General features: G+C 36.7%; 1 protein-coding gene across 1 annotated transcript; it reads left to right on the top strand.

The window, feature by feature from the left end:
• Positions 1–6: 6 nt before the first annotated feature.
• LOC142179066 (uncharacterized) lies at positions 7–1,599 on the top strand. The gene is made up of 2 exons (XM_075248887.1): positions 7–97; positions 934–1,599. The coding sequence occupies exon 2, from the start codon at positions 992–994 to the stop codon at positions 1,412–1,414; it is 423 nt and encodes a 140-aa protein (XP_075104988.1). The 5' UTR covers positions 7–97; positions 934–991; the 3' UTR covers positions 1,415–1,599.
• The last annotated feature ends 11,881 nt before the right edge of the window (positions 1,600–13,480 follow it).

Raw genomic sequence — 13,480 nt, 5'->3', positions numbered from 1 at the left:
TGACTGTGGAAACACTACCAGAGACTTTGAAATTGAATTTCTCCAGATTGAGAGCTGTCCAAGCTTTCCTCCAGAAAATCATTGTAATCTGTACTAGGTGCTCTTACTTTTCTTTCCTTTCTTATAGCTCCTTTCTCCTGGATATTTTTGATTATGTACAATACACATTTTAATATTTATGATGCTCCTCTTTTCTGACAAGAAATTTAATTTCTTCATTCTCCTCATTGTGGGGTTGTGTTAATGACTCGTAAGTTGCATTTCAGAAGAGCTGTTGCCTGTTGGTCTCATCCTAAAGCAAAAATGCTCTCTTCAATATTTTGTTGGTTTAGATCCTATTTTTGGTCAAAGGAAACTGTCTTTGGTAATTCACAAGGGTTCCTATTAGCTATAAATGTAAAATTTAATTCTAATTTTGGACATTTTAGGGAAACGGATGAATTTCGCCTAGCGACTTCCATAAATTGTACTTGGGAGGTGAGACGTGACACTTTGTAGGTAGCTACAAATCTAAAGCAGTATGCATTATTCTTATGTGTTGCAGCTGTGCGTTAGGCTAGTATATATATTGTCACGAAATTGTGGATACTTTCAACTGGGTGAGATGTAGACTTTAACATATGATGAGGGAAGTCTTAATAGAATATGCTGGTCAATCTTCAATTCCTCAAGAGGTCCATTGTGAGTAGTATATCTGCTTTAGAGTTAGAAAGTGGTGAATTGCAATTTTCCATCTTTAATCTTGTTGCTAGTGTCAATTCACTTGCTATCCATGACTCTGTGCTTTCAACTGGAAGGTTCGGTTTGTTGAAACCCTTTGAGGTTTTGCCTTGTGATGTTGCCCTTTGGGTATCTCCCAACATAGGAAAAAGGACGGGATATGGCCTCTTTGCTTATTATATCCTCTGCTGATTGGTTTTTTCGTTTTTGCAGCATATTGGTTTTGCGGCAGACTCTTCTTGCTGAATGTCTGGTTACCAGCCCCTCAGACATGGAAGATATAGTAGCTAAATCTGTTAAAAGGCTGTTTGAACTTCTGGATAATGTGGAGGATGCTGGTATAACTGAAGTTGTTGAGACAATGGACCTTTGCCTAGAAGGTGATGAGCCAGAGAAGCGCCAAGCAAGGAAGGAGATCATGGTGAACGTGTTGGCGAAGAGCTTGCGAGCAGGGGATGCCATTTTCACTCGAGTTTCCCGCACTGTTTTCTTGGCAGCTAGAGCAATTATACTTGGAGGAAGTGGAGCTGAGGGTAGGCGATTGGCGGAGAACACCCTGAAACGTGTCGGTGCCACTCTACTCACAGGAAAGCTGGTTGATACCATGGAAAATCTGTTGGTTGTGGCGACTGTGTCAGCCAGTGTTCATGGTTCATGGTATCAAGAGTTGCTAAAAAATATGAGAGCTTTGTAGCTGATTACCACACGCTTCTTCAGGAAACTGTCAGCTTGCATTTATACATGTATAGGGATTGGAAAGTTGATTATCCTAAATGCCATATAATATAATGTATTATGAAAGATTTCAACTTCTTGGATTGAGAGTTTGAGGGGAGAAAGTGAATAGAAATGAAGCTATATATAATTGGTGTTTCCAGATGTGGCTTTTGTGATCATTTTCTCTCCAACACCGTCCATGCCTCGTCAGTATGGTGCTAACAGATTTAGCTAAAAGTAAAAGAAGCAATGAATTCTATTAAGATCGTTCAATCTTCTTGTTTTTATTGACGGATCAGTTTCAATAATAAAAAAAGTGAAAATATACTCAGAATTATATACATGTATATCTAATAGAAACAACGAAGTCTTTTATATCTTTATTTTCCATAAAAAATTTAACATTTGCTATATTAAAGAACGGGACAAGAGTGGGTTGCTCTAGTGGTGAGCACCCTCCACTTCCAACCAAGAGGTTGTGAGTTCGAATCACCCCAAGAGCAAGGTGGAGAGTTCTTGGAGAGAAGGAGCCGAGGGTCTATCGGAAATAACTCTTTACCCCGGGGTAAAGGTAAAGTCTGCGTACACACTACCCTCTTCAGATCCCACTAGTGGGATTATACTGGGTTATTGTTATTGTTATATTAAAGAACGAATATTATTATAGTATATGCCTTTAAAATTAAATAAAACCATCAAAATCTATTTTCAGAAAAAGCCAAAGATAATGTCACACGTAGAAATAACTTATATTTGGAAGCTTTAACATTCCTTTTTTCTTCTTCTTTTAGTTAAAGAAAAAAGATTGCTCATGATAAACGAATTAAGACAAATTATTGGTTCTATTATTGGGGATTGTTTGCCTTCGAGGAATTAGTTCAATGATTTGTCCTTCCATGGACTAGGTGAGATATGCTAATAAAGCGGCTCTCTCTCTTGCTCGTATAGCTTTATCGTATGCAACTAGTGTAACTTGGGATTTCTATCTTTCAAGTTTAACTTCTATATTTTGTTTTAATGCTTCTCATTTAGAGATCAACAGGGATTCTCCCTAACGTAACTCTGTTTTGGCTTGGCTGTTTAATAATTATTTGTTGCCTTACGAAAGAATATGCTAAGTTTCCACATATTACCAATTTATTTTATTTTTATTTACTATGAACAATTTCTATATATTAACTATTTTTGTTACCTTTTAAAATGAATATAAACTTTAAATTCTATAAAAAAAAATAAAAAACCAGGGATAATGTCATACACAAAAATAACATATATTTCACGGTAAGATTGACAAAAATATATTAATTTGGAAATTCTTTTAACTCTTTTGTTTCTTTGAAAGATTACTACATGCTAAATGAATAAATAGTGTACATTGTTTTTATTATTTAACTCCCATGTTTCCATATATTAACAGTTCCTTTTTTTAATTATTTTACAACGAACAATTTCGACCGTTCGAAGAAAGTTTCCTAAATTGTTACACGTTTGGTTTCCTACAAAGGCAGGGATTTCAGGTAAAATTTGTTGAATATACTTGGGCTTCACGTACTTCCCTAAAATCGAACTCATTGTCGTTGATCATAATCAACCTTTTGTTCTATAAATACAAAGTATCTAAACTCCTAAGTCATATATATAGCCCTATTTTATCACTCAAAACTCTCTAGTCTCGGCCGCTGCGTTTTTTTCATCTTCATATTCAAGAAACAATGAATATGATGGAGTTGGATAATCTTGGAGAAGGGTATAGATTTCGACCGACGGATTCAGAGTTAGTGAAATTTCTTTTGAGGTTCGTATAAAGACAATTCGTATTTGATATAACTATCGTGCAAGTATTTTACCATTAAGAATCAAACAGTTTCTTGATACAGATTGTATATTGATCTATTATAATTATAGGATATCCCCTTTCACGAATGACTATTTATCCGAGTGATTTCTGATGTTTGGCTATAATTTTATATTTTTAGTGCATTACTTACCTTACATTTTGGGGCTTTAATGCTAAACTATACTATATTTGTGCTTAATTGAGTTTATTTTATGTGTAGGTACGTTGAAGACGAAATTGGCATGTAATGAAGGACGTCCGGTGATAGAAGTTTCAAGGCCCAATCTTGCTAATATGACTCAGGCAATTGTGAAGCCTGAGATCACGGGTCACTTTGAACTCAAACAGTACATGGTACAACTGATTCAGTCCACAGGGCAATATATGGGTCTATCTCATGAAGACCCGCAGAGTCACATTCAGAACTTCGTGGAAATTACAGACACTTACAATTATCCGAACCTCGAGACGTCTTGGTCTCCTTAGTTTCCTTTTTTCCTCACCTCGAACACATTCTAATATCTTGGCAATTAGTACAACTAGCAGAAATGAAGTATCAACTTTTAGCTCCCGAGTCGTACAAAATTTTACGATCATAATTGAGTCCTTTAATGAGTCTGTGGACTCGCCCTCTGGCTGTAGAAAGCAAAGTAGGAGTATGACGAGCTAACTTATTGAACTTGATGGCATATTCTGACACCGTCAATGGTGACCTGACGCAACCGTTCAAACCCTATGCGCCACGCATTATGAAGAGTCCGAGAAACAAACTCTTTCAAAAGATTTTCTAAGAACTGAGCCAAGTGGGTAGTGTTGCATTGGCTGGTCTGCCCTCTTCATAGGCTTGCCACGAACACCGGTGGAGAATTATCTCTCCCAAGGCAAATTTCTTCTTTTGTTATGCTGACTCAACACTGTTGAGCTGACCCATTTCTTAACATACTCTTCGATTCTTCTTTGGGGTAACCCTTACCCCTATTTATACACATCAATCACAAAAGTAGAGCTCCATACAGACAAATCTTGTCACGAACCATATAGTCCAGACTCTTGTCAACAAGTGTACTTCCTCCGAAGCACCCCAAAATTCGCAACAGTGACGTCCACGCTGAGTAGACCTTCTACAAATTTAGAGTTGTTTTTATAACTCATTTGGTATTGAAGTATAGGATTATTAAGGAGGCGGACATACCGCAAGTCCCAACCTTATCCTCTACAAAATCTCAGGCCTTAAATATGTGTAAATTTTAGGAAATCTTTCAGTACCACATATATACATTTCAGGCCCAAAACTGATATAATACATGACCCCGCAATCCACCCATTGATAGTGGACGGCGTGAAGTCATAGGTCACAACGTACGATGATCCATAATAATAACCTTCACAGCTCGTATAAATCAATCAGACGCCAATTTCCGTTGCACCCCGCACATGATTCACTTGGTGATCTTTCAATACGCCCGCATCTTCAGTCGGAACCACACGTTAAGGCAATGTTTGAGCATCTCTGGCTCCCTCGCAGTTCATCTGCGGCACCACGAACCATCGACGCACAACTGATACCGAGTGCGCAATGTTATACACGAGTGGATACAAAGGAATATGAGATATATGTTTCAAGCTAAATCAATGCCGCACGATAAGGAATCAAAGAAGTGAATATCTTCCTGACAGTTCCATAGCCTCCCGAAGATAAGTGCAGACGTCTCCGTACCGATTCACAAGACTCTACTAAACCTGCTTGTGACTCATAACACCTATGAACCTAGAGCTCTGATACCAACTTGTCACGACCCCAAATTCCCTCTGTAGGATGTCGTGATGGCACCTAGTCTCTAAGACTAGGTAAGCCTATCAATGCAAAATAATAATAAATATCTGAAATAATTAAACTATAATTCAAACAATTTTAACTCCCAAAACCGGGTAGAAATAAGCCACAAGCTTTTAAGAATTTATTCTCTATGTCTCTATACATCAGAGTCTAAAGAAAATAAGAAAGACAACATAGTAAGATAGAAGGGGACTCCGGAGTCTGCAGACGCTGGCAGATATATCTCGAAGTTTCCTCGTACAACTAGTTTACTGATGCGTGGTCTGATAAGATGTACGTGGATCTGCACAAAAATATGTGCAGAAGCGTAGTATGAGTACACCACAGCGGTACCTAGTAAGTGCCAAGCCTAACCTCGGTAGAGTAGTGACGAGGTCAGGTCAGGCCTTACTGGAGAATAAATAATGGCATGGTAAAATGTTTAAACAATATTATAAGATAAAATGACAATGGAAATAAATCAAGTAGTATGTCACATTTAATTACATCAAATAATGGCAAATAAATACCTCGTGGAAACAAAACAAAATTCTTTTCAACTTTAAGAAAATCATAACAATAATCAAAGGCAAATGCGGCCATAAATCAATATCAACAAGGGCACTCCCGAGGTACCGCCTCGTAGTCCCAAATCATAAATAAATTCACAATATCTCATTTTCTTATCTCACCGCGGGAGCCTTCATAATTTATTTTTAAAGAAAATATTTTTTTCCGAAATAGCATCCCGCATTTTAACCATCCTTATCACACCGCATGACTTCTAGTAGTTCCCCCTACTAGCCATGCGCATCAAGCCACCCTTATCTCACCACATGCATTTTAATACCCAAACCTTATACCACCGCATGCGTATCAATATCATAATATATCACAATTTGCACCTCAGGTGCTCTAATAATTTAACTTGCCAAAATAATTCAACAACAATATTTTTCCACAATAAAGAGCTCACGGCTCATGTCAAAATAATTCAACAACAATATTTTTCCACAATAAAGAGCTCACGGCTCATGTCAAAATAATTCAACAATAATATTTTTTCACAATAAAGAGCTCACTGCTCCATCACAATGAGTACGAAAATCTTACAAAAATATTCAGGAGTAAATAATTCAGGAAAATAATATTTCAAAATCTTTAATACGTTGCTTCAATATCAAGTTTAAAAATGTCAAATACTTCATATTAATAATATTTACCAGGAAAAGGTCAAGCAAATTTAAAATATAAATATTAAATCAATAATGAAGAATATAACAAAATAAAATAATTTAATTAATGCGCAACAATAATTTATACAATTTAAAAGTATAATCTTTCACATTTAGCCCGTGTACACACTCGTCACCTCGTGTACACGACTTTCAACATATTTCAATAATCACGTCAATATCAATTATAGGGGAAATTTCCCCCCCACAAGGTTAGACATGTCACTTATCTCGACTTGCTCCAATTTAACTAAGTATTATGCTTTTTCCTCGATTTTTTGACTCCGACCGACTCGTATCTAGTCATAATTAATTCGATACAGTCAACAAAAATTATAGTAATCAATTTCATAAGAAAATATTATATTTTTCAATAAAATCTGAAATTAGCTCAAATTTTGCCTGTGGGGCCCACATCTCGGAATCCAACGAAACTTATAAAATCCGATAACCCATTCAATTACGAGTCCAACCATACTAGTTTTACTCAAATCCGACTCCAGATCGACACCGAAATCTCAAAAATTCGTTTCTATGAGATTTCTAAAATTTTCCCAAATTTCTATCTCAAAACACTAATTAAATGGTGAAAATAATGATATATTCGTGTATATTGACAAAATCCGAGTTAGAATCACTTACCCCAATGTTTTTCCTTGAAAATATATCAAAAATCGCCTCTGCTCAAGCTCCAAGTTGTTAAAAATGGCGAATGGGACGAAGCCCCCCTGTTTTTATAACTTACTGATCTGTCTAGGCTGACCTCGATCATGGAGTATGATCTTGGACCTCGATCATGGGGAGTCCGATCATGGGGGAGTCCGATCATGGGGAGTTCGATCATGGGGAGTCCGATCATGGTGAGTCCGATCATGGGAGTCCGATCATGGGGAGTCCGATCTTGGGGTGCGTCGATCTTGGGCTACCTCGATCTTGGGCTGCCTTATCTTGGGCCTCGATCTTGGGCTACCTATTTCTTGGGCTGCCTCGATCGTAGCCCAGAATTTCCAGCAGCAGAGAAAAATTGCAGTAGCTGTTTTAAGTCCAACTTTTGATCCGTTAACCATCTGAAACTCACCCGAGGCCCTCGGGACCTCAATCAAATACACCAACAAGTCCTAAAACATCATACGAACTTATTTGAAACCTCAAATCACATCAAATAATGCTAAAATCACGAATCATGCTCCAATTCAAGCTTAATGAAACTTAGAATTTCCAACTTCTACATTTGATGTCGAAACCTATCAAATCAAGTCCGATTGACCTCAAATTTTGCACCCAAGTCATAAATGATATAACGGAGCTGTAAAAATTTTCAGAACTGGATTCCGACCCCGATATCAAAAAGTCAACTCCTCGGTCAAACTTCCAAACTTTAAATTCCTATTTTAGCCATTCCAAGCCTAATTTCACTACGGACTTTCAAATAAAATTTCGATCACGCTCCTAAGTCCAAAATCACCATACGGAGCTGTTGGAATCATCAAAACTTTATTCTGGGGTCGTTTACACATAATTCGATATCCGGTCACTATTTGAACTTAAACTTTTAATTTTTCTTCAAAATTCCATATCTCAGGCTAGGGACCTCGGAATTTGATTTGCGGCATACGCCCAAGTCCCAAATCACGATACGGACCTACCGAAACTTTCAAAATACTGATCCAAGTCTGTTTGCTCAAAATGTTGACCAAAGTCAACTAGTTGAGTTTTAAAGCTCTAATTCATATTTTAATCCATTTTTTACCTGAAAACTTTTCGAATTTTTTTACAGACTGTGCACGCAAGTCGAGAAATAATAAATAGTGCTTTTTGAGGTCTTAGAATATAAAATTAATTATTAAATTTAAAGATGACATTTTGGTCATCACATTCATGCACTTATAGATCCTGGCAGTTAAGAGGGATCTCTTGTGCACATGCAATATATGCAATCTATCAACAAGAAGAAGAACCATATAATTATGTGGATAACTGTCATAGAAAGGAGACATTTCTCAAGGCATATCAATACTTTCTTGAACAAATCCCTAACATGAAGATGTGTCCTGACACTAATAACATGGTAATTGAGCCTCTAGCACCAAAGCCAATGCCAGGCAGACCCCCAAAAAATAGAAGGAAGGCCAAGAATGAGCCTTAAAAAAAGAAGTATGGCAAGCTCTCCAAGCAAGAAGTGAAGATGACATGTTCAAAATGTCATCAAGCAGGCCATAACAAGTCTTCCTTCCAATCAAGGGTAAGTTGTAATGTTTTTCACCTTTCTTTTCACTTCAAATGCTAACTTAAATAAATGTTATAATTGGAATTTTGTTTAGGGTGGAATTGGAGAGTCTACAAGTAGACAGTCAACTCAAGCAACTCAAGAAAACTAAGGAAGTCAAGCAACTCAAGAATCTAGTGTAACTAATACAAGCAGTGGCAGAGGAAGGGGAAACAATACTAGATTTGGCATGGGTGCATTCCAAATGCACCTCCAGCAACAGCTCCTAGAAAATTTACTGTTGGGGGTTAAAAGAGCAATCAAATGGGACTAAGGTTGTGAAGGATACTAGTACAGTCAATATTGATCTTGATTTTAAACCTTCTGGGATTAAGTTTAAAGGCAGAAATGTTATTACTACTTCCCAGCTACAACAACTAAGTGCAAACACGAGAAACCAAATTGGATCTTTATCAACTACCTCTTCGGTTACAAGTCCAGCCCCTCCAGCACCATAATGCAAAAGAACATCCTCAAGAATGTAGTTGTGTTATGATTATGCTATTTTGAGTTCATGTATTTTGCTAAATATCCAGATTTGGATTAATTATTCTATCTTTTTTGGGTCACTAGTTGACACTACTTTAAGAAGTTATATTCAAGCTTTGTTTCATTTCTATTCAACTTTTGGAAATATGACTGGTGTTGTATAACAATTTAGTTGTGAATGCAATTTAAATGCTATTGGTAGCCTCAACATTCGTGCTATTTGTTGCTTTTATAACATCAGTTGGCAGCCTCAACAACCTTTGCAACAGTTGTGAATGCAATTGCTGTGCTTTTTCTTCAAATGAACATAAGATATGGATCATAAGTTAGACTGTATGTGCTTGGTAAATCTGGAAGATGGTAGGCTGCGATGGATGTTTGTTAAGTACTTATCAGTTGAGTTCAATTATAACTTCAACATGTTAGCACTTCGAATTCAGTATTTGAACCAGTACATAAAGCAATGGCAGAAAATTTCTTCAATTCATTGAAATAAGGCCACAGACTACAATTACATTCACGCAAACTACAAGTTAAGACACATCCAAAATATATCAACCACCATTACAAACGCAAAATACAAGAGCTAAGACATAGATGACATAATGGTATCAAAACGCTTCTACTCTAACCACATGCAGAACCACAACTTCAACGATCGAAGGCACAATAGCAAACCCAGATATTTAGCATTATTACTATAACATAAGCCAATTTCTTCCTCCATTTTCTTGCTCGAGCCCTTTCTTTTTCAAAAGCTTTGACCTTGTTCAATAAACCCCAAATAACCCTATTCGCTTGGCTAGGAAAATCGTCATTAACCCACCTAAAATACTTATATCCACCTTTGTCCTTCAAAAAAAAAAAGAAATTGATTCAAACTAAAATCGGGGACAACATAGTAAAAATAATTAATTGTAGTTAATTAACACTTACCTTTTCAATTTTGCATCCGTAGAACCTCCTTCCAGGATTAGATGGAGACCATAAAATTTTTAATTGACATTCATGATCACACCGGCATGAATCGATTCTTAGTGTGAGAGACATTATCCACAAAATTGAGAGATTAAGCCAAAATTCGAACACTCAGGCGAGACTGCTTTCAATTTGGAGAGAAGAGTAGAATTTTTTAACCATAAAATCAAGAAAAGGGTGAAGAAATATGGCTGGATTTAAGAGACAAAGTGAAAAGGGACAAGGGTTTATATAATAGGGAAGGGGTATATTTTTACCGTTTGTATTTTACCGTTGAAATAGTTTTTGTCAGCATATTTTTAATGTTCACGCGCTCAACAACAGTGATGCTCACATTATTTTCCATGTCAGTCGAACGTGTTAAAATGGTACAGTAAAGATAGAGTTAAAGTGTTCCGTTAGTAAATGGCTTAGTTGAGGTGTTCAAGTGGAATTTCTGGGATAGTTAAAATATCTGTCTATGTATTCTGCCAATATTATTTTAGTATATGCCTTTTAAAATAAATAAAAATATTAAATTCTATTTTTTTTAAAAGCCAAGGATAATGTCATATGTAAAAATAACATATTTTTGGAAGTTTTAACATTGGTTTTTTTTTTAAAGAAAAAAGATTACTCATGATAAATGAATAAATAGAGTACATCGTTTCTATTATTTAACTCCTAAGTTTCCACATTCAGACAAATTATTGGGGATTGTTTGTGTTTGAAGAATTAATTCAATGATTTGTCCTTCCATGGACTAGGCGGAACGTTAATAAAGCGGCTTTCTCTCTTGTTCGTATAGCTTTATCGTGTGTAACTCGTGTAACTTGGGTGTTCACAGCAAGGCCGCGAGGCCTGTAGCGAGGGTGTTCCGGGTTTTAAACCCTATTTTATCTCCTTTTTGATTTTAGACTTGGTTATTTCGTCTAGAATTTTTCCCTACACATATAAATAGTCATTAAACACCATTTTTAGAGGAGTTTTTGCGACCGAAGGCAAGAACATCACGTGGAACAACTTTTGGAGGAGAAAATCATCGAGTTCTTTATTCCTTTATCTTTTCTTTGTAATTTGTTTATGCAAAAATACTTGAAAAATTGTTACTACGAACATGGTTGGCTAAGCACTCTAGTTCTAGGGTTGTGGTTGACATGATTATTAACGTTTATTAATTACATCTTCATTAATTCGGATTATCATCTTGTGGTTGTTTCTTTAATTCTAGTTTTAACTTGTGAATTGTTGTAGCTACCAATTCACCCTACTATCTATGCTATGCTTAGAAAAGCCGTGTTTAGATTAGAGTAGAATTAGAGAGAGCTTGTTTCTGAACCCGTGGCTCGGGGGATGATTTCGCGGTTAGGATAAGAATATACCTAACAGTCTTGCTTAATTGAATACCATATTATATTCGTTCATGATAGAATTAATACCATAGGAATATAGGATTGATATATTATGGGCAGACGAGTAGTATTGTGGGAACATGCTATTCATATAAACGATTCGGTTAATTAGCAACCATAGATAATCTGGATTAACGAATGTAATTATTAAACTTAATAGGATTGATAAACCAACCACAACCCTGGAATTTTCACCTCTTCTAAATTAAAATCTCATCATACACATTTGCATTCTTGATAAATTAGTTGTTTCTTGTTTAATTTCCGCAATAGTAGATTAATAGAAAAAACACCACTCTTAAATATCTTGGAAAATTAATTGATTTTTTAGCTTAGTTGACAATTGATCTAAGTCTCTGTGGGTTCGACATCCGACTTTCGAGTCACTTTATTGCTTGACGGCCACGTATACTTGCGTGCACTTGGGTAACCAACAAGTTTTTGGCGCCATTGCCGGGGACTTAGTTATTGATTGTTTATCTAAGTTAAGCTTTTATTCGTTATTTATTCAAGTTTTAATTTTTAGTTTGCTTTATTTGTGATAACGCAGGTTCTTCTCTTGAATGCGGAGGAGTAGAAGCGCAAACAATATCCTTCCTCTTGATCCTGAGATAGAACGAACACTTCATAGAGTGAGGAGGAAAGTTGATGGGAAACCACAAAGTGCACTTAAACAAAAGACAGCAGGTGTGATCAAGCTTGATGATTTCTCAGCCATGAGGGCATATATAGCGAGATTAGCAAATCAGATGAATAAGATGACAATGCACCAAGCACAACAAATGCATCATGTGCAACATATGTCTACATGCTGCGAGTTATGTGGTGAAGGTCACACAAGTAACATATGCCCCGTGAATCCTGAATCCATCTACTACGTGGGAAAACAAGCTAGAGGGCCGATGAATCAAAATGCTCAATATGTTAACTCATACAATCCGAACCGAAGGAATCATCTTAACTTCTCTTGGGGTGAAAATCAGAACATCAGGCCTCAAGCGAATTATAATCATCCACCTCAACCTCCACAGCAATCAGAAGAGAGTTTTACTGACATGATGAAAAAGCTCTTGCTAGACAATCAGAAAGTTATGGCTGAGAATCAACAATTGCGCACACAGTTCAGAAATCTAGAGAGGCAGTTTGGGTAAATGGCTAACAATCAGAATATTAGACCTGATGGAGCTCTCCCAAGTGATACAGAGAAAAATCCTCAAGTCAATGCAGTGACGTTGAGAAATGGGAGAGAGTTAGTAGAATTGCACTTAAACAAAAGACAACAGGTGTGATCGATCTTGATGATTTCTCAGCCATGAGGGCATATATAGCGAGATTAGCAAATCAGATGAATAAGATGACAACGCACCAAGCACAACAGATGCATCATGTGCAACATATGTCTACTTGCTGCGAGTTATGTGGTGAAGGTCACACAAGTGGCATATGCCCCGTGAATCCTGAATCTATCTACTACGTGGGGCAACAAGCTAGAGGGTCGATGAATCAAAATGCTCAATATGGTAACTCATACAATCCGAACTGGAGGAATCATCCTAAATTCTCTTGGGGTGGAAATCAGAACATCAAGCCTCAAGCAAATTATAATCATCCACCTCAACCTCCACAGCAATCAGAAGAGAGTTTGACTGACATGATGAAAAAGCTCTTGCTAGACAATCAGAAAGTTATGGCTGAGAATCAACAATTGCGCATAGAGTTCAGAAATCTAGAGGGCAGTTTGGGCAAATGGCTAACAATTAGAATATTAGACCTGATGGAGCTCTCCCAAGTGATACAGAGAAAAATCCTCAAGTCAATGCAGTAACGTTGAGAAATGGGAGAGAGTTAGTAGAAGTGCCTAAGAAGAAAAATTAGCAGTCTGGGCTCGAAGAAGAAAGAGTGCCAAAACCTGTAGAGGTAGATGAGAGAAACAAAACAGAGTCTGAGCAAATATCAGAGAGGGTGCCACTTCCTTTTCCTCAAAGACTGAGAAAGAAGAATGATGACCACATGTTTCACAAATTTTTAGAT

This window comes from Nicotiana tabacum, unplaced genomic scaffold, assembly GCF_000715075.1.
Source record: "Nicotiana tabacum cultivar K326 unplaced genomic scaffold, ASM71507v2 Un00294, whole genome shotgun sequence".
Classification (NCBI taxonomy): Eukaryota; Viridiplantae; Streptophyta; class Magnoliopsida; order Solanales; family Solanaceae; genus Nicotiana; species Nicotiana tabacum.
This window is presented reverse-complemented; position numbering and strand designations above follow the sequence as displayed.

What these genes read in the sequence shown, in the direction of transcription:
- LOC142179066 (XM_075248887.1), top strand. Translation starts at nt 992, where the DNA reads ATGGAAGATATAGTAGCTAAATCTGTTAAAAGGCTGTTTGAACTTCTG.